We start from the raw sequence: 25,831 nt of genomic DNA, 5'->3' as shown, positions 1-25,831 counted from the left end.
AGGCGTCTAACGCTTAGATCAGCTATGTCTACGGCGAGAGAAAAAGTTATTATACCTCTACGCAAACAGCGCACTAAATTTAGTGAACGCGCATTTGCGGTCGCAGGCCCTATGGCATGGAATGCTCTCCCAGCAGAGGTGCGAGGCTGTGAAAGTGAAGTGATGTTTCGGAAAAAACTTAAAACCCACTTGTTCTCTAAATCATTTGAATAAATCCGTAGCATGTGACAGCAAAATAAATTATTTTAATTAAATTACAAATTTAAAAGAATCAGTATGTAAAGCGCCCTTGAGGTATTTTGTTACGAAAATGGCGCTATATAAGTTATCCATAATAATAATAATTGTGATCAGTTTTATAAAATAAATCATTTCAGCCCAAAACTACATTTTAAAACAGTATTTCGTCGCCAGCGCCGTTCAGGCAAAAGTTACTTACCCAAAAAACGCCATTTTGAGAAATCGTAATTTGAATGTTTGGAGAACTAGGAAAAATCAGATTTTTGTGTTTTAGAAGTTTTATGCAGACAGCACAATTTCTTCATGTCTTTTTTTATAAATTCCATTGGTAACCTTTTCTTTTAGATACATTTTCATATTTCTGGAAGGTTTTTAATTATACGCCAAAGTTTCTTGATAAAAAAAATATTTTAATAAAAACGAGCAACTTTGAGTCACTAGGAGCTAAATAAAGAAAAGTATGAATATATTTTTTTCTAATAACCAATAAGTTCGATCTATGAAAACATCTACACAAATTATTGTAAATATATGTAAATGCAAATATATTGCAACAGAGATGAACTACATTTTTTTGAAAGGAATTAAGAATTCTAGGCATTTACAAGGCTTATGACCTGTCACTTTCATATTCTCTTCTATAAAGTATTCTTCATCTCTGTTGTTATATATTGAATCCAGTTCTTGTCTTAAAAAAATTGGACATACTAAAAATATTGTTAATAAAACAAACTGGTCTAGAATAAATATAAAAATTGAAAACTATTTTCAGGCGTTGCCTAGTATGCAGATGAAATAATTCGGTAAGAATCTTACCCGCTTCAATAAAGGTTTCGGCTCTTTAACTTCACAACGATCAAGAAATGGAAGAATTGAAGTAATATATATGTTCAAATATCGGCAGACTGGTGAATTTTACACAGTGTGTAAATGACAGATCATGAGCCCTGTAAATGCCTAGACTTCTACATTCCCTTGTTTAAAAGGTTCTCAATCTCTTTTGCTATATATTAATATGAATAATTTTATATTCCGACTCGTTGGTTGAGAAACAATGAAGTACTGTTAATCGATCAGCATAGAAAAAACAGTGGCCTTAATTAATGACCCGTCTTTGTTGTATTGTTAACTCAAGACAAGATCTGGACTTTTTAAGTTTACAACGATTTAAATAAGCACCACATAAATAGTCCAGATCTTTTCTTGATGTCCCTTTTGTTTGTAAATGCTTCTTTTTATTATTTTTTAATGTTTTTAACTGTTCTTATATAGAAATATTTATATCTATGAATTGTATAAATGAACTATGTCCGTAAATAAATAAATATGTAAGTAAATGCATCATACTACACAGTTCGCCCGCACCTAGAGTATTCCTCTGTTATCTGGTCTCCATATTATGATGTTCACATCAAAAATATTGAATCAGTTCAACATCGATTTTTAAGAAAGATAGGCTGGAGATTGGGCTTATCCAGATACCAATATACGTATAATAAGTTAGAAACTAGCTTAAATATATCTTCTCTTCAAGACCGTCGAAATAAATCCGACCTTCTAGTCCTGTTCAAAATTCTAATCTCACTCTTTGATGCGCCTGAACTACTGAGCTCAGTAAAATTAAATATCCCAACTAGAAACAAAAAAAAAATGCTTTTTTATACCGATAACCATAGAACTAACTATGGTTTTCATTCCCCTATCCCCGAAATTCTTAGTTCTGCCAACAAACATACTAGTCTTGATTTCTTTGATAACAAGTTGTCTTCTTTCATTAGATCACTGAATCAAATTCAATTATAAACACATCTCTCCCGCTTCCACTCCCACCAAGTCTACCATATACCATTGTGTCTTTCTACTTTCTTTTATAATAATTTTCTATGTATACTGTCCTTAAAAATGCCCTTAAATAAATACACAAATACGAATCACAAGGTAACAGATGTTTATAAAAATATCTTGATGCGATTGTTTTTACAGCAAATATAGTCAGCTTCCTCACAAAATAAATACTCTGTTGTTTCTTTAATTAAATTTTGACCTAGTTTCCACTTCATGGTATGGAACCGACAATTTAATAATATCATTTTACACACTTTTAGTATCTGATTAATATAAAATATGCATTGATGTTCTAGATTCTAGTCTATTGATATGTAACAAGACACAATATAACAAGGATACAAAGACAACAAAATAAAATCATTAAACTAATATGCAACTTACCCTACTTGACTAGAAGGCAATTCTTTGTCTACTGCGGACACCAGTCTGTCGCTGCTCATTTTGTTTATGTGATCTCTCCAGAATCTTCTACAGGATCTGCTCCAGTGCACTATATCTTTGATTTCACACGTTTTCCGTATAAAGTCATTTATTTATGCTTTATTAAGTTAGTTCATAACATCTTAAGAACCGATATAAACTTTTAATAAAATAATAATTTTTTTATAAAAATTTCTCAACAACATATTTTTTAAAATTAATTTTAAATATTTAGATTTATTCTATTTCCTTTATTTCTTCAGGTAACTCATTGTACAGTTTCAATCCCTTGTACAATGAGTTTTGAGATTATCTTATCTTTTTTTTACCCCTTGTTTCATATGTATGACATTGTTGGTTAAATTTTATTATTGTTTTTATTTTATTCATCCCCTTAATTATTTTATGCATAAAAATTGCTACATTATATTTAATTTGTTGCTTTACTCTTAGTGAGCCAATTTCTTTGTGCATTATTTCTACATTAGAATAGATATTTCTTTTGAATATAATCCTCATCGCCTTATTTTGAAGAATTTGTATATTTTTAATTTCTCCTTCATTACACAAAAAAAGAATGGAAGAACAGTAATTTTTGTGTGGACATGTTATTGTTTTATATATAAGAATACTACTTTTTTATATCTACTACAATTCGTAATCTTCCCATAAATGATTTTTTTTTTGTTACAAATTGAGAATGTGTTTTGAAATTCAAATATCTATCCAAGTAGACCCCGAGATACTTTATTTCGTCCACAGAATTTATATTCAAATTATCAATATTAATATACGATATTACTGATTACAAATCCTGGGGTATTATTTCTGACCCTGTCGCGCAGAGTGTTTCTGGTAATCGATCTGAGGACCCTCATCTCTGATGTTCTTAGCAGGTTCTTCGTTCTCGCGGTGTCTGGTCTTGTTTCTACCGAATATGTCAAGATGGGTCTTACACATGTCTTATATATTCTATGTTTGCTGTCAATTTGTCAGTTTTTAATTTTCTATGTATTTTTTTAGTCATCCTGACACTTGAGATGTTTTGTTGACTTGATCTCGGACTTCATTGTACAAATCATATATTACAGATACATCAATTCCTAAATTTATGAAACTTGCAATTTGTTCTATTGATTCGTATCAATAATTAGTTTACACCTTTTAGGTCGTCTCGCTATAACTAAACATTTATTTTAGATAAAAATAACATTTATTCTAAACTCAAATTCCACAGTGTTTCAATGACTAATAACAATGAGTCAATAGTAAATATTTTTCAGTTTAATCTCTAAAAACAATACTGTCCTGTCCCAGCTCCGTGACAGGCTCGACCTAGCAGGACAGGGCAACGGGACAACATAACGATTCGACCGTAGTTCAAACCCTGGGGTTAACTAGATTTGAGCGGAGATTGCCAGCCCGTCTATTTTTAGGACAATGTTTCGGTATTTTGCCCTGTCCTCAAATCTCTGTTCACACTAGGACAATAGGTCCTAAGCTAGGACAAGACAGTATTGTCCTGTCCTCGTGTGACTACGCATTATAGTTACAACTACTTTCTCATACTGTTGTTCTTTAAAAAAAAAACAAAAAAGTACCTTCACAATTCACAATATACAAGGGAAATATCACATAGTACAAATACAGATAAAAATATATGAAATGGATTTTGAAAAATTGTTTGTATTTTTAAAATTAATATGGATCTTGTGGAGAAATGTTGTCTTACCTACATAACTTTAAAAAAAAGATTATTTCAAAATATGCTTCTCCAAAAACTTGACCCATTTGGACTTGATAATTGTGTCAAGATTCGTGACGATGTTCTTTTTGAATTTAAACGGTAACAAACGAAGTTTAAAATTTACCTGAATCGTGACGTATTATGGGCGTGGCCAATTCAATGGACCGTTTTTACGGGAATTCAAAATTATACATTGAAAAATATTTTTTATGTTACGAATAAGTAGTAAAAAAATATTTTTATACTCGACAGTATTTCATAGACCTTTATTAATTTAAAATTGTAATAAAAAAAAGTGGCGTTTCCCTATTATATACGTAGTGTGATTTGAAATAAATTTATTTAATTTTCTCAATCGATCGAACCACAAACTTATTGCTTCTAGTATAAATAATTACTTAACAAAAGATTGTTTCTTTACTGATAGAACTTTGTGTACTAAAATAACCTTGTCACTCGGCGAATGGTAATGTTTATTTTTGCATAACTTTATTTAGTTAATAAAGTATGTAACTAATCTAACAACTAGAATGCAAGACCACATTAAATATAAAACTATCATGGAATGCAAAACCAACGGTTAACGCTCCCACTCAGCATGCAAACGGCTTGCATAATTTCCCACCTTTGCGTATTTTGCATAATTAAAAATAACTCTTCACATTCTAGAATCCTTTTCCTCAAACGAACTTTAAACCCAATCGTTTCCTTTATATATGCGTTTGCTATACAAGTCCATGTGTACTATACTTGTGTAGATTCTTTATTCTAAGTATACTGATTATCTCATTGACTGCCAAGAATCAGACCAAAAAAGATGATTTAGAATCTAAGTAAAACCAGCTTTTGCTGTCAATTGATGTCAGTTGGCATCAATACTAATAATATCACTATCATTTTGTATGATGTTGATTGGTAATTAACACTAAAGACATATCTATTATATTTTAATTAATCAAACGAAAAATTGAGTTCAAGCAAAAATGACACTAATCTTCAGTAGAGAATTTATTAATATCAAACAGTGACATTAATTGATTTTTCTACAGTATTTTTACCATTGTGAATTTTCAGGCAATCTATAGCCTGCTCATGATCACCCAAAAAACAATATTAAAAATATCTATAAGTACCTTCCTACCTTTCCCTCGCACTCATTATCAAAAAAAGGCAAAGTCCTTACAATTATGCAATTTTATTTTATTAAAATAAAAAGCTGAAATCTTCATTTTCTTCACAAACATCAACAGATGAAAGCATTGAAGGAATATAGATGTTCAAATATGGGCAGAATGGCGAATATTACACAGTGTGTAAAGTGGCCACTTAAACCAGCCATTGACAGGTCATAAGCCCTGTAGATGCCTAGACTTCTATATTACCTTCTCTAAAATGTTCTTCATCTCTGTTGTAATATGTTAATGTTAACAGCTCCCCAGGGAGTTGAATCCAGTCATTGTCTACAAAAATTTGGACAAACTCAAAATATTTTTGATATTAAAAAAATATTAAAACGTTATATGTTTTAATGTTGTTTAATAAATAAATATAGAATAACTATCGGTAGTCAGATGGCGGAAGAGTCCATCTGTAATTTTTTTGGTTTTCTAATTTTCAACAGTTTTAATAAATATTTCGGTAAATATGCATAGAAAGGAAAAGAAAAAAAAACGGTATCATTAATTCCATTTACGACATGTATTATAAATTTTTATTATTTTTATTTTTCTATTATTATTTTGTATATTTTGTATATTGTTTTGATTATTTTGCATATTTTTTTTGATTACCTGTATATTGTTTTAATGTGTCAATAAATATTTTTGATTTATATTTCGAAGAGTCCCGACTTAACACAGAATTTTCTAACAAGTCGGGACATAAAAAAACATATAATTGTGTCTATGTAAAATTGTGTATTTTGTGCATTAAATAAAATAAAAAAATAAATTAAAAAAAAATATTATTAAAAAGTATCACTAAAATATTTTAGTATGTGGATTAAAGTCATGAAATTAAGTCTTATTTTAGCTCTTCTGAATATTTTTATAAATTACAAATGGTCCTTTCAGCCATCAGACTACCGATATTGTTATGTAGCTGTGAGGGAATAACATGCTCCACTTTATGCACTCTAAAAATCTTTGTAATTAATGGGATTTACTATCATTCTGGTCAAAACTAAAAATGTTCTCCATTTTGTTTTCAGATGCAGTCTATCCTATATCACAACTCCAGTGGAAGTCAGGCCTTCACAGGAATGCTCAAGAGAAGAGAAGTTCACCAAGCCATCACAATGCATCCTGTCAAAGATCACCGACACATGTATAGAATTCACTCCTATCTTAAGGTAATTTTAACGTAATTATAAATGAGCAGAGAGATATTGAAAGGGAGGTAATTGCTGGGACAGGGTGAATGGTGCTTTAAAATCAACCTTGGCAAATAAATGTTTGTCCCAGGAGGCAATATTGGCATTTCATGATGGAGTCCTGGTGCCGACCTATATGTATGTAAGCGACGAGTATAGAATTGTCGAAACCAGAATAAAAGTAGGCTGAATGCTGTCGAAATGTGATCGGTGTCAGTGCACAAATATCGAGATCCATGCATTTTGAAAGGCTGTATGCACTATCGATAAAGTCAAGTAAGGAGTTCTGCGTTGGTTTGGACAAGTAGAGATAATGGACAGCGAACGAAGGGCTAAAACTTATGAAGTGAATGTTGATAGATGCAGAAAAAGTGGAAGACCGAGGAAGACATGACCAAATTCAATATGTACTTATATAAAAGTCGGAATAATTGGCGTATGTACATGAAAAGATGTACAAAAGTAGAGGAAGCGAGGTCTGCATCCAAAGAATTATATGAAGTTCTATCCTCTCTGTCTCTACCCTTACGGTGAAACGGCCAGATGGTTTGTTTGTTGGTAAAATCAATTGTTTCTAAAACACATTCTGTTTAGATCAGCACACAAGGTTTTCCTTTTTAATAGTGGTGGCTGTTTCAAAGACATTACCAAATGAACAGAAATTTGCATCTAAAAAAACAAATTACGGACAAAGACACCATAATTTTCTGGCCCCTAAGCTATACAACTTTTTAAGTATGGATATATCGATAAGCAAAATGAAAAACAATGTTTTTAAAATTCTAGTCTATAATGGATTACTAAAAGGACTAGACAGAAAGCTGAGGAATATATTTCATAAATCAGAATATAATTTAAATTTCTTGAAAGTCCTTTCTCATTTTATTAATGTAGGTATGTTTTAAAATCATTTTTCACATTTCTTTTGAATTTTTACACCTATAATATGTGACTTGACAATTGATGTGAAATTATGTACTCTTCTTCCAAGTCGGTCCCTCAATGCTGAGGATCATGATCACCGTGAACACTTCTGATTAGTCTGTTCCACTCCAGTCTGTCCTCAGCCCGATGAACTGAATCATCAAATTTTAGCCCCGTAGCCACCTTTATTTGGTCAGTCCATCTTTATGGGATTCCACCCCGGCTTCTCCTACCTTCAACTCGGCCAGACATTATTGCAAAGTATGTACTATTATGTAAAAAATAAATAATACACTGACACCCCGGAACGTGCCTGTAGGCCAGTGAAGTGGCTACATCCATAAATAAAAAGGAAATGATATTGAATGTACCGTACCTATTGTAAAAACATTTTTTTTTTGTAAACTATGTATTTGTATTATATATTGGATCAAATAAATAAATAAATAAGACCCAACTGAGGTAAAAACTATGTTCACACACCTACCACCGCAGCAGCACATTATCCTATCAAACCACATCAGATTTGAAACAAATTCACCATATTACAAAACAAACAAGTTCTCTGTGAGTGAGTTATCCCGATTAGTGAATTGGCTTCCCAGAAATTGAAAATCTATCACAACACTAAGTATGATTGGTTGATTTAGAAGAACTTTTAATGCCATTTAAAGAAGTTCTTTTTTATAAATTTTTTCATACACTTTAGAGTAACTTTGCTTTACAATTAAATGCATTAATTTTCGCCGCATGTTTGAAAACATATTTTACATCCAATTTCCCATAGCACTTAACTTCCTCCATTAATTTTTTTTTCTCTTATGATTTACTTAAATATTTTTTTTGGGTCTATTTTCAAAAGTCTAAAATAACCATTCTAGGAAATGAGAATGACTGTGAAGTTGAATGAGGTTCGAATCTCAGACCTCTGATCGGAATAGCAACACCGCCTTACTTTTTATTTAATTACACAAAACACATAATGGAACAACTAACAGATCATATAATTTTGACTCATTTATTTACAATATTAGTATCATTACAAAATTCAGTATTATTACAAAAAATATCGTAAGCAACAAGCGCCCCCCGTGGCATAATAGAGAATACACTTGCCTCATGAACGGAGGGTTCATGGTTCGATTCCCCATGAGAAATTTAATAAAAATTAAATGTGTTTAAGCCATGTGTTCTGTGCAATTACAATTGACCCCTAAAATTGGACCTCTTTGCCTGTTGCGGAGCGAATTATTTTATTTTTAGCTCATTAGCTTTCTCATTAGAAATGACGAGCTAAAATAAATGCTTAAATCATTAGTGAAAATATTCACTGTAAAACTGTTTAAGTACTAATTTTTCTTATGTGTATTAAGTAGTGAAGCAGAATGTTTCAATAAAGGGTCAAAAATGGACTGAACGACAAAATTTTAGCTTTTTTTGTTCGCATTGAAATTTACAATAATGACTTATAAATAATTTTTTCAGAACCTGAAAATCCAAGACCTGAAAGTATCTGCGATCGCCCTCCACCGCGACATGTTCATTGCTGCCAAAGAGTTGAGGATGGATCCCGCTGAACTTTCTTCTTTCTTTCTTGCCCAGGATGTTCCTCTTTTCACCTACGCGCAGGGACATGCTAACTACCTCGGTGACACCAATATTTTAGGTATTTCATTTATTTAGACTACATATTTATAGCCTTACTACATTTACTATTTTTTTCTACATCTGCTCCTAAGTGGAGCACAAAGACATCACCAGACATCTCCAGGAAACACAATCGCTAGCTAGCGCTCTCGCTTCCTTCCACATCAATTCCGCGTCCTTGAGTTCGGCCGAATAAAGCCGAAAGATTGTCATCCACGGCCTTCCAGGACGGCAGGATCCCGCAGGTGTGAAAAAGAGGCAACTTGGGTTAAGGCTCTTCTGAGGCATCTGGCGCACCTTCAAACCCCCTATAATCGAAATATCTTATACCCAATACTCTCCTCAAGAATTTCTCTCTTACTCTCAGAAGTTTGGTGTCTTGAGTTTTGGTAAGGTGCCAGGATTCGCACCCAGGGATTCTATAAAATAAAATAAAAAATTGATGCATTTTATTGTAAGAATTCAATATTAATTATGAACTTTTGATAGTAAAAAAGGGTACTGAAGTCTGTCCTAAGTTCCATGAATTATACATACATCTGTTATCGTTTTCTTTAAACATAATATGTCAAAAAATGCTGTATTTGTTAAGATTTTTAGTGTTCACTTTTTGTGCCATTGTATCATGTACACTAAAACAGTACCTACTGCTTTGTTCAATATATTTCTTCTGTTAACTTTTTGAAATCAATTTTGAGATGCTAGAATTTTATTGGTTCATACACTTGGTACCTTTAGACGTTTGGTAATATTAGCTTTCATATTATGTAAACGATATTTTCTACAAAATGATTTATAGCTTTAATTTCAACTCTAAATAGGTTCTAGATTTCCAACCTCCCATGCACTCTGTAGCCGCAGGACATGTTGTAATCTGAATTCCATTTTTAACTATTATTTTTTAATACATTTATTGTAAAGTATAATTGGGGGCTAGATTTCTAACTTCCTGTGCGCTCTATGGCTGCAAGATGTTTTGAAAGTTTATTGTACAGTGCTCTTGAAGCGATTTGCACTAAAATGGCGGTTTATAAATAATCTAGAGAATAATAAATAAACATAGTAATCAAAGAGATGTTTATCTATTTTTATGTTGAAATATATAATCTTAAAAATTGTTTCGAAACTAAAATAAGTATTTAAAAAAAAAAATAGTTTTGTTAAATATTACAATCTTGTGTGATTTTTGTCCTTGTAATTAAAATAATAATACACCCATCCAGTTTATCGAGTGATAATACTGATAACTTTGCATAAATAGCCATTTATATTGGCATACCTACTACTGCACAGTCAATAATCCACCACTTACTGTGTTTTATTGAAGCGTAATTATAAAAAAATATACTACATTTACTGGAACATATCTTATATCTGATTAAATTTGACAGTAGGTAGTCAAATGGGTAAATTATTAGGGCAATTGTGTCAAAACACATTTAGGGACTTGTAAATAAAAAAAATGTAACAGAAGTTTACCATAATGTTTATTTGGTATTTGAAATTTTCCTTGTATTTACAAAACTCTTCATCCTGTACTCTACTAAATATAGTGTTCTTAGACAAATTGAGTGCTTACAATGAAGGCTTTATTCATTGACTTGGCATTTATTTTGTAGAAGTATATATTTAAACTTTAATATTAAAATCAAACACTGATTTTAGTCTACTGAAACCGTTTATTAATTTAATAATGTCTACTTAATCTTCGCATTAATTTGAAAATGAGGCGAAACAATTTTCAATTTTTTAATATTTTTATATTAAAATGATAGTTTGGAAACTTTTATATATTCTGTCGTAGTTATGGTCACTTTATTAAGTCCATTAGTGTTTCGATAGATACTGGGATGGCGATTGGCGAAAAATCAGCGTTTACTATAAAAAATAATACAATATATTCTTCTTCTTGAGGTGCCTTGTCAGATCCCCCGATGTTGGCGATCACTACAGCGAAAGCATCTCAGTCCTGCGCTACTCCGCAGCCAGGACAACTGCTCATTGTATGTATTCGCCATAGTGATTCCTGGGAAAAGATGACTAGAGTGGTTTCCCGTTGCCTTCTCTGGTGGATTTTTCTGTCGGGGTTACCTTCCCTTAGCTGGTTGGTTCTAGTTTGCAGGCGCCAGAAACTCGCCTTTCATACTCTCGTTGTCTGCTGCGATCACACCGTTATGAGTGTGATCCAATACAATATATTGCATTTGCAAAATAGTAAGGAGTATCTGATACAAAAAAGTGAAAATTAAATTACAATTACTGTGGCAAATGCTTTTCTTGACATTTGGCTTGCCAATCGCCGGCTAAATGCAATGAATAGCATGATAAATAATAAATAAGTGAATTAAAATATCAGTTTTGGAATATTTTCCATATTTACACCGGTGAAATTCAAATATGTGATTGCGCAGCAGGATTATACGTGGCGAAACGTAAATATTTTGACATTTAATATTAGGTGTTCACGGATGTTCCATTGTGATCGCGAATACGATAAACAACCATGGTGAGAAATTGTTATCACGTCGCTTATTAGTACATCGATAGTTATTTGTGATTGAGCTACTGTTTCTACGAAGTGTTCAGTTATGGAACATTATAATTTCTATGTTTATTATATTATTTTTGTATTAACCTATCGAGTTGTCAAATTGAGTGTAGGTATGTATAGTTTTGATGGGGCGTAATGGTCAGTCGCCCGTCTGTAACCAGCCGGCTTGGAGCCTTGTGGCTATGTAATGAAAGATAAATAAGTGCACTAATATATTTACCTAAGTTTTGAAGAAACTAATAATCAGTTTGAGTTTTCATTAAATTTATATTTTATGTATCAGTCTTTTATCATTTTATACTTCAGTTATTCAAAAGTTCATAAACATCGAACATAAAAGTTTTCTGTGTGGTTTTTATAAATCACAAATAGATTTCATCTACTATTTTTAATTTCAGGAGTGACGCCCAATCTCAATCGATATCGCCCAACCGAGTTAAAGAATGTTATTTGGTGGGATTTTATTTCCAAAGCAATATCTTCTCCATCCAATGCGAACCCAAAACGACGAATGGAAGTTTCCATGAGAGAGGGATTAGATGATATCATAAGAGAGGTAATTGCATCATAACCGATATTAATCTTCTTAAGTTCTTAAGTCATTTTTTCATGCAGTGGATAAGGTAGAAGTTTTGATAAGTAATGTATCTTCGGGACTGATTGTTTGAGACTTTCGTGTCATCTTTAAGACTGGTACCAGTCTCAATACTGGTCTCGAATATGTCGCAAAAGCGATCAAACAGGTCACTGGTTATTCCAAATTCGTGGATTTAACTATCGCTCGTCTTTTCTTTCTATAATAAATTACAATGAACTTCCTACAAAAATGTTCCCTAACACACTTAAATGTTTTAAATACTATTTTACAAATATCTTACAAACACAAACATTAATAATCTTTTATTGATGCCCTCAAATGTGAGGAAGTTATTAGTTAGTTTATTAGATATTAATTACAAAAGTAATTGCTTGTCCAAAGTAAATTAATCATGTTTTGATATCTAATGTTTGTACGGATTTGTCCATAAAAAAAAATCCTAATAGAATTACCGTGCTTTTTATAAATAAATAAAAATATTACTATTTTCTACAGAGGTGTGCAATATGTAAAACAAAATACTAACATGAGATGAAAATATTCCAATAGAAAATATTTGTTATTGGTATAAAGATACTAAAGACATGAAGATACAAAAGATATAAGGCCACAAAAGATAGCAAGATGTGAAAGATAGGGAGACTCGAAGACATAAATGTGTCGAACGAACTAGTCAATTGAACTACTATTGAAGACCTTGTCACTTTGGTGATGCAGATTAAATTATTAGTATCCTCTCGTTGATAGGGTCTTACCTGCCTCTAACGACAAGTGACAGCTTGACATCAAATGTTCCTTTAAGTTACCGTCGGTTATAAAACTCAATGATCAAATTCAAACTTGTTGTTCCCTCAAAACATGTCATTTTATAATCTTGTGTCTCTAGAACAACCGCATCTTCAAAAATAAGTTGGTAGACGTCATTTGTATATGAGGAGGTGGAGGAAACTGTTTTTGGATTTTGGATCTGGATTCTGAAACTATATAATTTTTAATGCTTTCTTATTTCAGTTAATGGAGAACATAAATGCATTTTCTAAGCAGCGAGGGCGTGTTATCGAGTTCCGGGAGATTCTCTATGGGTACCAGAGACTCGACCCAATACACGGAGTGGATTACATCTTGGATATTCTTTTAGTTTATAAAAAGTACCGTGGACGCAAGATGACAGTACCTGTTAGGAGACATGCTTATTTACAACAAAGTTTTACAGGTAATTAAAATGATTAGTGCTAATTATTATAATGGAGGAAAAGAGTTAGAATTAAATTTGCTCCGTTTGATCTTGTTAATACACAATGCGATTGATCCGTGACAAACAAATCAGCAAAATTTTACCCCCAGTGTTATTTAATGTACACTGGATAAACTATTGTATTAACATTGGAGCAATTGTATTTTAAACTTTAAAAGTTATCTTGATAATTAATATCACCACGGGATACTCCAGTGAGGTGAGTGTCCAATAAAATTATTTATTTATGACAAAATACAAGGTTTTTAAACTTTACATATTACATTACATTACATATTTTATTTGTACGAAATATTCCCAATCAGCAAAAGTGCTGGTATGGGGGGATATTATATACAATAACACAATAGTATAAATAAAAAGTCGATAAAATAACATCACATATCACTCGTCACACGGGCTGTAAGAACTGATTTATTTAGGTGTTTTTAAAGTACGTATATGTTTTGTATATTTTTTAGGTCATTAGAAAGTGAATTGTAAAAATTTATTGCTGTATACACAAAACTGTTTCTTTTTCTGTTAGTCCTAGGTTGTTTGCAAGTTAAATTATTTGATGCTCTTGTATTTATTTGATGTATGTTGTAGTTAAAATTAAATTTAATATTTGTCTTTATTTTATTATTTTTCATCTTAAATATCATTTTTATTTTTAAAACTTAAAACTCATAAAAGGGTTTAGAATTCCAACCGTCTTTGCCCTCTGTAGCTGCAGGTTGTATTAATCCAGCTCATTAACGATTTTGAAAAGATAATTAGAATAACCAAAATTCATAATGTAAACGGGGGCTATGTTTTATATCTAGATCCTATCTGTTTTTAAATTAAATTGGAAACGAGGAACTAGAGTCCTGACAGTCCGGGCGCTATGTAGCTGCAAGACAATAATTATATTATTTAATAACCTTAAATAAGTATAAATTGCTAAAACCAGCATATTTATTTATTTTATCTTAAACTTTTTCAAAGATTTTATTAAATTGCCAATTCTTTTTTTTTCTTTTGATCCTTTCTTCATTACAAAAAACTTTCATTTTACTTTATTCCAATTGTCATTCCAGGTTTAGATATTCGAGAAGTTCCACTAGGGGAACCGCCTTTGACACAACTTTCCGTCGATGAAAAAAAAGATGTTGACTATGACGCAGATGATATGTATCCCAGTGGACAGTACGGAGTAAGCACTCAAGTCATACCTTTCCTGAATTTCAAGAAACTCAACGTTCCAATTAGAGAAGCATTCGAAACAGGAATAAACAAAATTACCAAAAACTTACCATTTGTATTCCAAAATACAATGACAGATGACGAATCTATCAAACGAATTAATTTTATACTTCCATTATCTGGTCGATTTGACACTTTTGTAAGATTTATGAAAAATTACGAAGAAGTGTGTTTAATTCGAGACCGAAAGACTTCTTTGTTCATTCCGCTGTACCAAGATTCAAATGCACCGACAGATTTCAATAAAACTGTCACGTTGATCGGATTATTCCAAAACAAATATCCATCGAGTAAAATTGTACCTATTAAAATACAAAACTTACAGTTTTCTAGAGCTGTTGCTTTAGAAAAAGGAGTTGAAGTTTGCAACAGTGACGACCTTCTGTTCTTCATAGATGTAGACATACTTTTTACTTCTGAATCTCTACAGAGAATAAGATTGAATACGATAAAGAAATATCAAGTTTACTTTCCCATAGTTTTTAGTCAGTACGATCCTCAAGTTGTGAGCGGAGAAGACTATAACTTTGTAAAGACTGCAAATAGGTTGAGCGACAATAATAGAGTGGACACGATGAAAGAAGCCGAGGGAGCAGTGAGAAGTTTCGTGAACCGAGAGCATCGAACAGACGATCACGGTTACTTCAGACAGTTTGGTTTCGGTATTGCCAGTGTTTACAAATGTGATTTTAGTTCAGTAGGAGGCTTCAACACGGATATTAAAGGCTGGGGTCTCGAAGACGTACATTTATACGATAAGTTTGTCCAGTCAAATCTCTCTATATTTAGGACTGTAGATGTGGACTTAGTGCATATGTTTCATTCTGTCGGCTGTGATAAAAATTTAGATTTAGCTCAATACAACATGTGCCTGGGGACCAAGGGTAACACGTTTGGGAGTATAAAACACATGACAATGTATTTCTTCAATCACCCGAGCGTGTTGCCTCTAACCCAAACTGCATCATCAGCTAATGAGCCAGTCAAAGTGCCTTTAAAAAGATGATTTTATGTTAATAATATTTTTTATATAAACTCATATTATTTTCTGTTACCACAAAAACTATATAGCTCTAGTCGTTTCACTAAACAACATAATAATATGTACTTGACACATTCTGTTTTTTTTTAAATCCTATGTTCTACATTGTTCTCGATAATTAAATTTGATTACAGTACATCAAATGTATAAATATGCGAGAGAACACCAAACTGATATTAAAACGTGTCTTCCTTTAAAAATGCATTTTCCATTTTTCTTGTATGAGTGTAAATACTTTAGATTTTATTTCATTGAAAATTATTCTAAGCAATTCATCACTCATGTATATATGACAATAATAGGTCCTTAAAATGTTGCCAGGTATTTAACTTTATAAGGGAGTAATAATCACACACTTTAAATTACTCCTTTTTATTATTCTACTATGCCTTTCCCACACATTCTTCGAAAAGATATGAATGTATGAAAGTTGATTTACTCTCCCCTCACGGTGATGTTTGGCTAGTACACATTATATCTGATAACTTAAATGTATATAATTATAATAAATCCTGGCTTAATATTTTCTGTATTCCTCAATCAATGTATTCCTGAATCAATTGAAAGAATTCAATAAATACTTTTTGGCCACAAAAAAAAAGTAAAACGTTTGCCAATGTGTCTCACTTTCGATGCAATAGATATGCACGCCAGCGAGAGAGACTGTTTCATGCGTCACACACATAGCCTGTGCCACTGCCACAATACGCCAGTTCTGTGTTCAGTTGCTTTCAGAGCTTTGTTACAAGTAGACCTCTAGCTCACGCTGTGAGCGTCAGTCAATGGTTTTTTAATGTTTTTAGAAAAATATTAACGCTTTTGACTTCAACTATTAATGATTTAAATAATTATCTTTAATTTATGTATCTCATTTTTGCATGTATATTGACTACACATCACCGGAATACGAGCGAGCTTTTGGCACAGTAAGAGAAGGGTTAATTGGCACAAAATATAACTTATAAAATTACTTTTTTTGAACTGACTCTGTATTACAAATTCAATATAATCTGAACTGTAATTTTTATCATCATATTGAGTACATAATGATTATTCATTATACCTAATAATTAAAATGTGTTATTTATTTTTGACCACTTTTGTTTTACATTTTTTACCAGCGAGTGGGGTTATTTTTCTTTAATTAAAAAAAATGTCTACATTTTCTGAGCCTAACGTTATGACATCTAAAAATAATAAATATACCAGTTTAAATGCACAATAATATTAATATTTTCCTTTTTTTACATTTTCATGATACATTACTAAGTGTCAATATAATTTTCTTTTAGCATCGTAAATAAACGTCCTAAAGATATTGTTTTAGACCTCCGAATGCGCATTACTCGATGTTACGTCTTCTCGGTACTTTTTTACGGCGTCGAAACTTGGACACTCACCCAAAACACTTCAAAAAAGATCGAAGCCTTTGAAATGTGGTTCTACAGGAGGATATTAAAATTCTCCTGGGTGGATAGAGTCCGAAACGATGATGTTCTCCGACGGATGAAAAAAGATAAAGAGGTACTGAAGACTATAAAGAAAAGAAAACTTGAGTACTTTGGGCATGTGATGAGAGGCGAAAAATATAAAATTTTACAAGTCATTCTACAGGGAAAGATTGAAGGGAGACGCAGTGCAGGTAGAAGGCGCATCTCTTGGCTTAAAAACTTGCGCGACTGGTTCCATTGCAGCACTCAGTCCTTGTTCAGGGCAGCTGCCAATAAAGTAAGAATCACAATGATGATTCCCAACCTCCATCGGGGAGAGGAACCATAAGAAGAAGAAGAAAGATATTGTCTCTTTCCTTATTCTTTAGGATCTCCTGAGGCAAGCTCTTTTCTTTCCTCTACTAAATATTTGCACAGGTTTTTTTCTGGCAGGTTTCAATTTGCTATTCTTATGTGATAAAAAAATAATGATTTTTTTATAATATTGTTAACAGGTCTGTCAAAAAATGGCTGCAAAATATTGGTATTGCCAATATTTATTATTCCTTCTTCATAACTCGTTTTGTGTGTGATTGAGCGTTAATGTCACCGTTTATACAGTAGAACCCTGACTATCTGAACTCCAGTCATCCAGATAATTATCAGGAAATAAACAAATGTTATAATAAATGAGATTATTCATCAAAGTAATTAACTTTACTGGTCATGTTTGAGTAAGTTTGGAATGTGATTCCAATTTGCTGTATTATTTCAAAAGCAAAATAAAAGTGATCTTAGAGTAAATTTTGTGTTTTCTTTCAAAACATTACCTTGATTTAATGATTGATCCAATTATTCAGATTTCTTTATATCCCGATATAATTGAAGTTTTACTGTATAAATCATTAAAAAAATTCATTTTTCTACTGATAATTCAAGACATGCGACTAATTTTTGACCCCATGTGTCAGCTACGTATTTATTTACTGTTGAAGTATATTAAAAATGCATTAAGTTTTATTGTTAGCTTAACAAATGTTTATTTTTTCATAAAAATGTACATATATATATATTAAAAGCAAAGTAATTTTATAAGTTATGATCTAGATCTCTGATTCCAGATGTATAATACATATATTTACTGTTCTTTAATACTTAGTGGTGTTTTCTGATCAAAAAGTACTTATGATGAAATGTTTCTCGTGCTAAAATATGAAATGAAATCTTACTTATTTAATATCTCCACCTACTTATAAATATATATTTTTGTATTATGAATCAAGTCATATTATAAATTATTGTAAATTATGTATATATTTTTGTCTCTCTGCCATAATACAATGTAATGAAATACAATTAAAAGAAGTTATATTGATAAAAAAGCACGCTGTTATATTTTCTTTCCCTATTTCTACATTCTACAAAAGTGTTTAAAAGTTTCTCTTAAAATGTAAATACAAGTGAAAATACAAAATACAGTTTTTTTTAAATGATTTGACAATATGTAAAAAAGATTAAAGTTTACTTGTTCGTAATTGAATGAGATATACATCGATGGTTTTACACCATAATTATGTTTTTTGCTTTCAAAATTAATTAATCAGTAAGTGCATTCGCACATACATCATATCTACAGTAATAAGACTATGTGATAGATACAAGCGTCACAAGAGGCAAATTTAGCAGTTCACAATCGAGTCCTGGTCCTGACCCTGATGTATGGGAGCAAAGTATGAACTTGGAAAAACAGGAATGAAAGTAGGCTGAATGCTGTCGAAATGCGATCTATCAGGCGAATGTGTCATAAAACTATGTACGATAGATGCACAAATGTCAAGATCCGCACATTATGTAAGGCTGAGATAGGCATTATCGATAAAACCCAGCAAGGAGCTCTGCGTTGGTTTGGACATGTAGAGCGAATGGACAGTGAAAGAACGGCTAAAAATAGTTACAATGCGAATGTTGATGGATGCAGAAATAGAGAAAGACCGAGAAAGACATGGCATAGCCAAATCCAACAAATACCTGAAGATGAACATGTCAAAAGTCAGAATAATCGGCGAGCCTGCATGAGAAGATGTATGAATGTAGAGGAAGCGAGATATGTATACAAAGATAGAGTGACGTGGCGTTCTATCCTATCTGCTTACCCCGATGGCGAAACGGCGTGATGGTTTGTTGTTGTTGATAGATGCACCACTTTATATAGTCATAGATAGTGCGCAACTCACCTCAACTATCTATTTCTTAATAGCAATTTTATATTGTGAGAACTATATATATATATATATAGAAACCACTGTCGTGTTATATGGAAACTGCTCTACAAAAAACTCTTTTAAGTAATAAAAATCTGATTATTCATATCGCGCTATATAGAAACCACATTATAGGAGGGTTGTTCGCAATTTTCCCTTGGCTTTTTCTGACTGTATCATGTAATCTGGCAAAAATTTGTATTCAAGAAGATATTACCTATTTGGTATGACAAATAGGACCCAAATAAAAAATAAATTTATTCAAATTTTAATTTGTCTTGTTCACTTAGTCCATGTCAGCTCTCTGACTCTCTGGGATAGGGCGTCCATAAAATAGCTGTATTTGTCTTCTTGTTCACTCAACTTCAGTATGTCCTCTTATATTATGCAGTTCAGACATGCACTTCCGACTAACAGTCAGTAGTGGCCACATGCAGCTCCTGATCAAAAATACTAAAGAGCATTTCTACACATTTTGTAAGCATAAACTACATTAGGTGTAGTAATAAAATAATAGGCAATATATATTATGCAATGATAGCCCATGCATCGGAATGAAAAATCTGCCATTGAATTTTTTTTATCAATATTCTGTCAGACCTCAGAGTAATAACCCTATAGAGCCGCCCATAAGGACAAAAATCATTCTAGGATTATCAATCAAGAAAATCAAAACCAATGGGCCATAGGCACTCGGGTTGAAAATTGCAAGTGCAGTGACGAAACCGTCAATTAAAGGTCTGTTTTTAAACCAAAAATTTGCAACGCTTTTGTTCTATACAATAGAGCAAAATGGCGTCTCTACAGCTGTAACGCATTATTACTCTGAGGTCAGAACGCACATTCATATTGAAGTTACATGCAAACTATCTGCATGTGTTGCCAGCATTGAAAAAATAATGGAACGCTGTACGAATATACAAGTTACACACATAAAATATCATTATTGATCATTTGTAGACTTATGAGTTTTACAAGGGTGATGATATATTAAGTCTTATCTTTTAACACATAATTTGCAGCTACGAAGCATAGCTAGCTAGCTCCAAGGCATTGTTAATAAACGCCCAGGGGCTCTTACAATATACAATTAAAAGCATTATAGAAAATAACATAAAATAAAATCATGACTATTCCACTAAACAACAACAAAAAAAGAAAGATAGAAGAAAGAAAAGGGAAATAAAGTGAAGATGAGTAGAGAAACACATTAAAAAGAGGAGAATTGAGGTGATGGCCATTCGATGGATAGGAAGGCTGATTTGATTCTCAAGTTCGGTCTACCAATGAATAAAATGACTCGCCTACAGGCTGTATTAAATGCCGCAGCCAGACTTATTTTTGGAATCTCTAAATTCAGTCATATCACTTCACTACTTCGGGAATTGCACTGGCTACGTTTTCCACAGAGGGTGGAATACAAACTCTGTTGGCTTATGTATAAGTCACTGCACAACTCTGCTCCAGAATATCTAAGGGAACTCTGCATTTCAGATGAACTAGCTGACAGATGTCTTACGCTTAGATCAGCGACATCTACGTCGAAAGGAAAAGTTATTGTACCTCTACGCAAACAGCGCACTAAATTCGGCGAACGTGCATTTGCGGTCGCAGGCCCTATGCCATGGAATGCTCTCCCAGCAGAAATCCGAAACTGTGAGAGTGAAGTGATGTTTCGGAAGAAACTTAAAACTCTCTTGTTCTCTCAATCATTTGAATAAATTCTTAGCATGTGGTGGAAAAGTAGTATGAAAAAGTACATTATTTTTCTTAAATAAAAAAGTTAAAGTTAAAATTAAATTTATATCTTTTTATAATCACTTTGTAAAGCGCCCTTGAGCTATTATATTACAAAAATGGCACTAATAAGTTATCCATAATTATTATTATTAAGGTCGCAATAATGTTCTTGATAAAAATCGTCATATAATGTTTCACGTGTCCATATTTATTTGACGTTTAACCATCAGTGTGGCCATAAATGAATCAAAGTTTAGGTGGATGCAAAAAATAAAAATCCCCAAATTAATCTTATCTCTAGTGGATAAAGAACATTCAGAATACCACCCAGGAGGCTCAATTACAGTGGTGAATTACAGCATAGAAAACCCAGACTTGAGAAAAATCTCATTAAATTTTTGTGCTCCCACCGAGAATCGAACCTGGAACCTTCTGTGCGTGAGTCAAGTGTCTCAGCCATTACACCACGGACTCCGCCGTGATATATGAAGCAAAGTGTCTTGACTATGCGGATGTATGTTATCCAGATGCTAACTCTGAATTACTTGATAAGTTAGAACGATTGCAGAATGTTTGTGTACGATATATCTTTGATCTTTGCAAATTCGACCATATAACTGAATATCGCACGCAACTACAATAGCTCAGTATCCGGCATAGAAGAAACATTTATCACTTCTTCACAATATTTTAAATAATCGCACTTCGCCTGTTTATCTGAGAGAGCTCTTCCAACCTCTATCACAATACGGACTATCTCTTCGTTCTAGTGACGAGAGAACCCTTTTAATACCTTTTCATAACTCTAATTTTCTTGCCTCCTCTTTCACAGTAGTAGCTGCTCGATTGTGGAATAATCTACCCACTAATGTTAGAGACGCCCCTTCTTTATTTACATTTAAGTCTAGATTGAAATGTTACTATCTAAATATTTAAGTTGTTCCTTTATCCTTCTTCTTTTCTTCCCCTCCCCGCTCCACTCTTCATTGTAAAGGGTTGATTTTTTTTTATAGGTTTTTATTTTCTTAATCTTTGTTTTTAATTTTTGACTAAAATTGTAAGATTCAATATATCCATGTACTTGTAATTTTCTCAAACTGAACGGTTAGGGTAGGTAGGAAGAAATTGCCTTAAGGCAATATGTCCGCCCTTATATATATATAAACTGTATATGTATATAAAGTGTTAAAATAAATAATAAATAAATAGTCGCATGAAAAAAATTAAAAGCCACAAATTTACTACTCTCTTGGGGGTAGAGAAGTATCAGAATAGCACCCCTGGGCCCGTATTACAATGAGCAGTTCACATTTACGAGTATATTTAATTTTAATAATGTTTGAGTATGTCCAAATGCTTGCAGACTGGCTGGATCTCCTCCCTAGGGAGTTATTCATATTTAAATTTATTTTAATAGAGAGGGAAAACATGTTTGAGAAGGGAATATGGATATTATATTCCCATATTCCCTTCTCAAAAATGTTTTCCCTCTCTGTTGAAATAAATTCATATCTTTAATTTTGTCTAAGAAGTAAAATAAAGTTTTCTGTAAGAAAAATATAATATGAAAACAAATTAATTTTTTTAAACATGTTCAATCGCAGATTACCGACGAAGATACTTTAATTTTTCATACAAATATACTTATACATTTTCGTACATAAATATCGATTTTACTTTATACCATTTAGCGATTGCGTTCGTAATCGCGGCCAATAATTTGTAATAATTATGTAAACGTTATTATATTGTCTTACCAAAATGTTTAAAGAGAGAAATCCCTGCAAAAAAACTGCTTTTGCAGTTTGGGGGAAATTACAAAAAAAATGTTTAAAAGAATGCTTATGTGAAAAAAAATTCAATTAAAAAAAAAAACACAAATAACTATAGACGTGCTTATAAGCGACGCTATAACAATTTCTCACCATGGTTGTTTATCGAATTCGCGATCACAATGGAACATCCGTGAACACCTAATATTAAATGTCAAAATATTTACGTTTTGCGTCGTATAATAACATATTTGAATTTCACCGGTGTAATTATGGAAAATATACCAAAACTGCTATTTCTATTTCTTTATTTATTATTTATCATGCTATTTATTGCATTTAGCCGGCGCGGCGGTTGGCAAGCCAAATGTCAAGAAAAGCAGTCGCCATAGTAATTCTAATTTAATTTTCACTTTTTTGTATTAGATACTCTTTACTATTTTACAAATGCAATATATTGTGTAATTTTTTTACAGTACCTAAACGCTGATTTTTCGCCAATGAACTGCATTTATGTACGAGGAAAACAGAAAACAAACCAACACGAGCGTTGACTTAGAGATTACACACGCGTTGACTTATGACTGCTCATTATTGTTCATTGTGATCGCTCAAATTCTTAGCATATTTTTAAGCACGTCGATAGTTATTTGTGATTGAGCTACTGGGAGTATTATATAATATTGTTCATGTATTATTTGTTTTATAAATAAAAAAATCAGTAAAAAAGGGGGCCTGAATAGAATATAATAATATATTATGATATTGATTCCCTAATAAGATTTTTTTAATAATTTATTTTTTTTACTTTTTGTACATAATGTTATTTGTACATTGGCGGGCTTATTGCCAAATGGCAATTTCTTCCAACCAACCTATAAAATAAAAGTTTAATTTTTATATTTCAAGTTACAGAACACATTCAAAAGAAAAAAAAGATTAAAAAGCTAAAGATATATTAAAATAGAAATAAACGTAATAAATTACCTTAAGTTAAAACTATTACTCAATGGGAAAAAGGAAAAAAAGAGGAAAGAGGAAAGGAGGAAAGGAGGAAAGATTAAGGAAGAGAAAGGAGATGTTTCTTCAGACGTGATTTAAACAGAGATAATGTAGTAACATCTTTGATGGTGGATAAAAGATGATTCCACAGTCGAGCCGCATGGACACTATATGAGTTAGAGAAGAAAAATAATCCTAAACATTAATATGTACTTATTTATAATCATGTATGGTCAGAGCGTTAGCCTACTATGCAAGAGGTCTCGGGTTCGATTCCCGACATGGTTGATGTGAAATATTCATTTGAATGGGTGTTTTCTCACTAGAATATTTCATAGTCCCTGGACTGATACTTGAAGCGTAAGAATGATCATCTTACCTTCATGTTACAAAAATTATCAAGATACACTGCGATTGGTGTACCAATGCAGTGCCCTATGCACCATTAGGCACGGAAAGGGAACGATGATGATGGTGATTTATAATCTACATAGCTTTGTTTGTTATTATAGCATTTTTAATGAGGAAGTTCAGTGGTTTTTAAAAAAATATATATTTATTAATAGACTGTTAAACTAAGTCATTTTTTTTTTTTTTAATTTTTAAAAGTTTTGTATTTCTGAAATAACTCCGCGTGTAACGTCAGAGGTTCATTTCCGCTTATTCCCATTCAGTTCTTCCCATTGGTCCAGAAGCGACAAGCATACCGGAAATCTTCCATAGCTCTCAGATCATAGGTCGATTCACATGAACCAGTGGCGTCATTTAAAGTAGTGCGTTTTTATGAAAATATTTTTTATTATCTTTTCTGTACATTTTCAAGAAACTTTGCCGTAAAATTTAATGCTCTAATTTTTACCCCGCGTAAGAAAACATTTTTTGTATCCTATTTCCCGTAGGGCTGAATTTCCTCATTCGAGGTATCAATAACATAAGCAGAACTAATGCGTACATATTTTTGTGATTTATTACTCTTCTGGTTAATTTAAGCTGCGCGTTTGATGCCGGCAAACTATTATAATTTTATTGATGTACTTGGGTAATTTTAATTACGCCCATGCATACATCAGCTTCATAAATTATGTGAGGCTGGAGCAATAAAACAGGTAACTTTTGACTTGGCCGCCAGTTTCTGACCCCTTCGAGCCGAGATTTAGATGTGAATAGTGAATATTATGGCGACTAAAGAGGCCAATTTATCATGTGTAGAGAAGAGAATACTCTGCATATTGTACGCTGTACGATTACCTAACTCTAACTTAATTATTATGTGTAGGAATCAAGAAGAGTAAAAGTAGTTATTGGATATATTATGATGAAACTGATTTGATAAAAATGCTTGCCCAGAGCAATAATTCAACGTAAATAGAATTTGATACCCGCATTTCGACTAATTAAATACTTATGATTAAACATTAGTGATAAAACGATGTTTTGTATTGCATAATTTCAAAAATATATAAATTAGATATAAAAGTACTCATTTTAATTCTTTAAGTAATATTTATTTATTTAACATATACTTACCGGAGATAGGTCCGAGAAGACCCAGTAATATTGTAAATTATCGTTTATGTTAAATGCGATTTTTATACATTATTTTCCTTAAGGAAATCATGAAAAATTGTACACAAAACTTTGTGAAATTATTCGAATCTAATTGTGATGATATAATTTTTTTTTAAGTTCGAGATTAGCAATTAGCAAAAATTGACAAATCTGCTTTCCTTCCATACTTTTACTTTTATTTGCTTTT

At 32.0% G+C, this 25,831-nt stretch overlaps 1 protein-coding gene across 1 annotated transcript in view; it reads left to right on the top strand.

The window, feature by feature from the left end:
• Chsy (Chondroitin sulfate synthase) overlaps positions 1-16,471 on the top strand; it is a 77,967-nt gene extending 61,496 nt beyond the window's left edge. The window contains exons 2-6 of the mRNA XM_088224881.1: positions 6,465-6,605; positions 9,036-9,216; positions 12,147-12,304; positions 13,358-13,559; positions 14,663-16,471. Coding sequence (XP_088081007.1) covers positions 6,465-6,605; positions 9,036-9,216; positions 12,147-12,304; positions 13,358-13,559; positions 14,663-15,834 — 1,854 coding nt within the window. The 3' untranslated portion in view covers positions 15,835-16,471. The remainder of the gene's footprint in view (positions 1-6,464; positions 6,606-9,035; positions 9,217-12,146; positions 12,305-13,357; positions 13,560-14,662) is intronic.
• Positions 16,472-25,831: the final 9,360 nt, after the last annotated feature.

The sequence above is a fragment of the Micrasema longulum genome, unplaced genomic scaffold (genome assembly GCF_059751315.1).
Source record: "Micrasema longulum isolate JH-2025_06_02 unplaced genomic scaffold, ASM5975131v1 h1tg000316l, whole genome shotgun sequence".
NCBI classification, from domain to species: Eukaryota; Metazoa; Arthropoda; class Insecta; order Trichoptera; family Brachycentridae; genus Micrasema; species Micrasema longulum.
The sequence above is the reverse complement of the archived record's forward strand: the minus strand, read 5'-3'. Positions and strand labels throughout refer to the sequence as shown.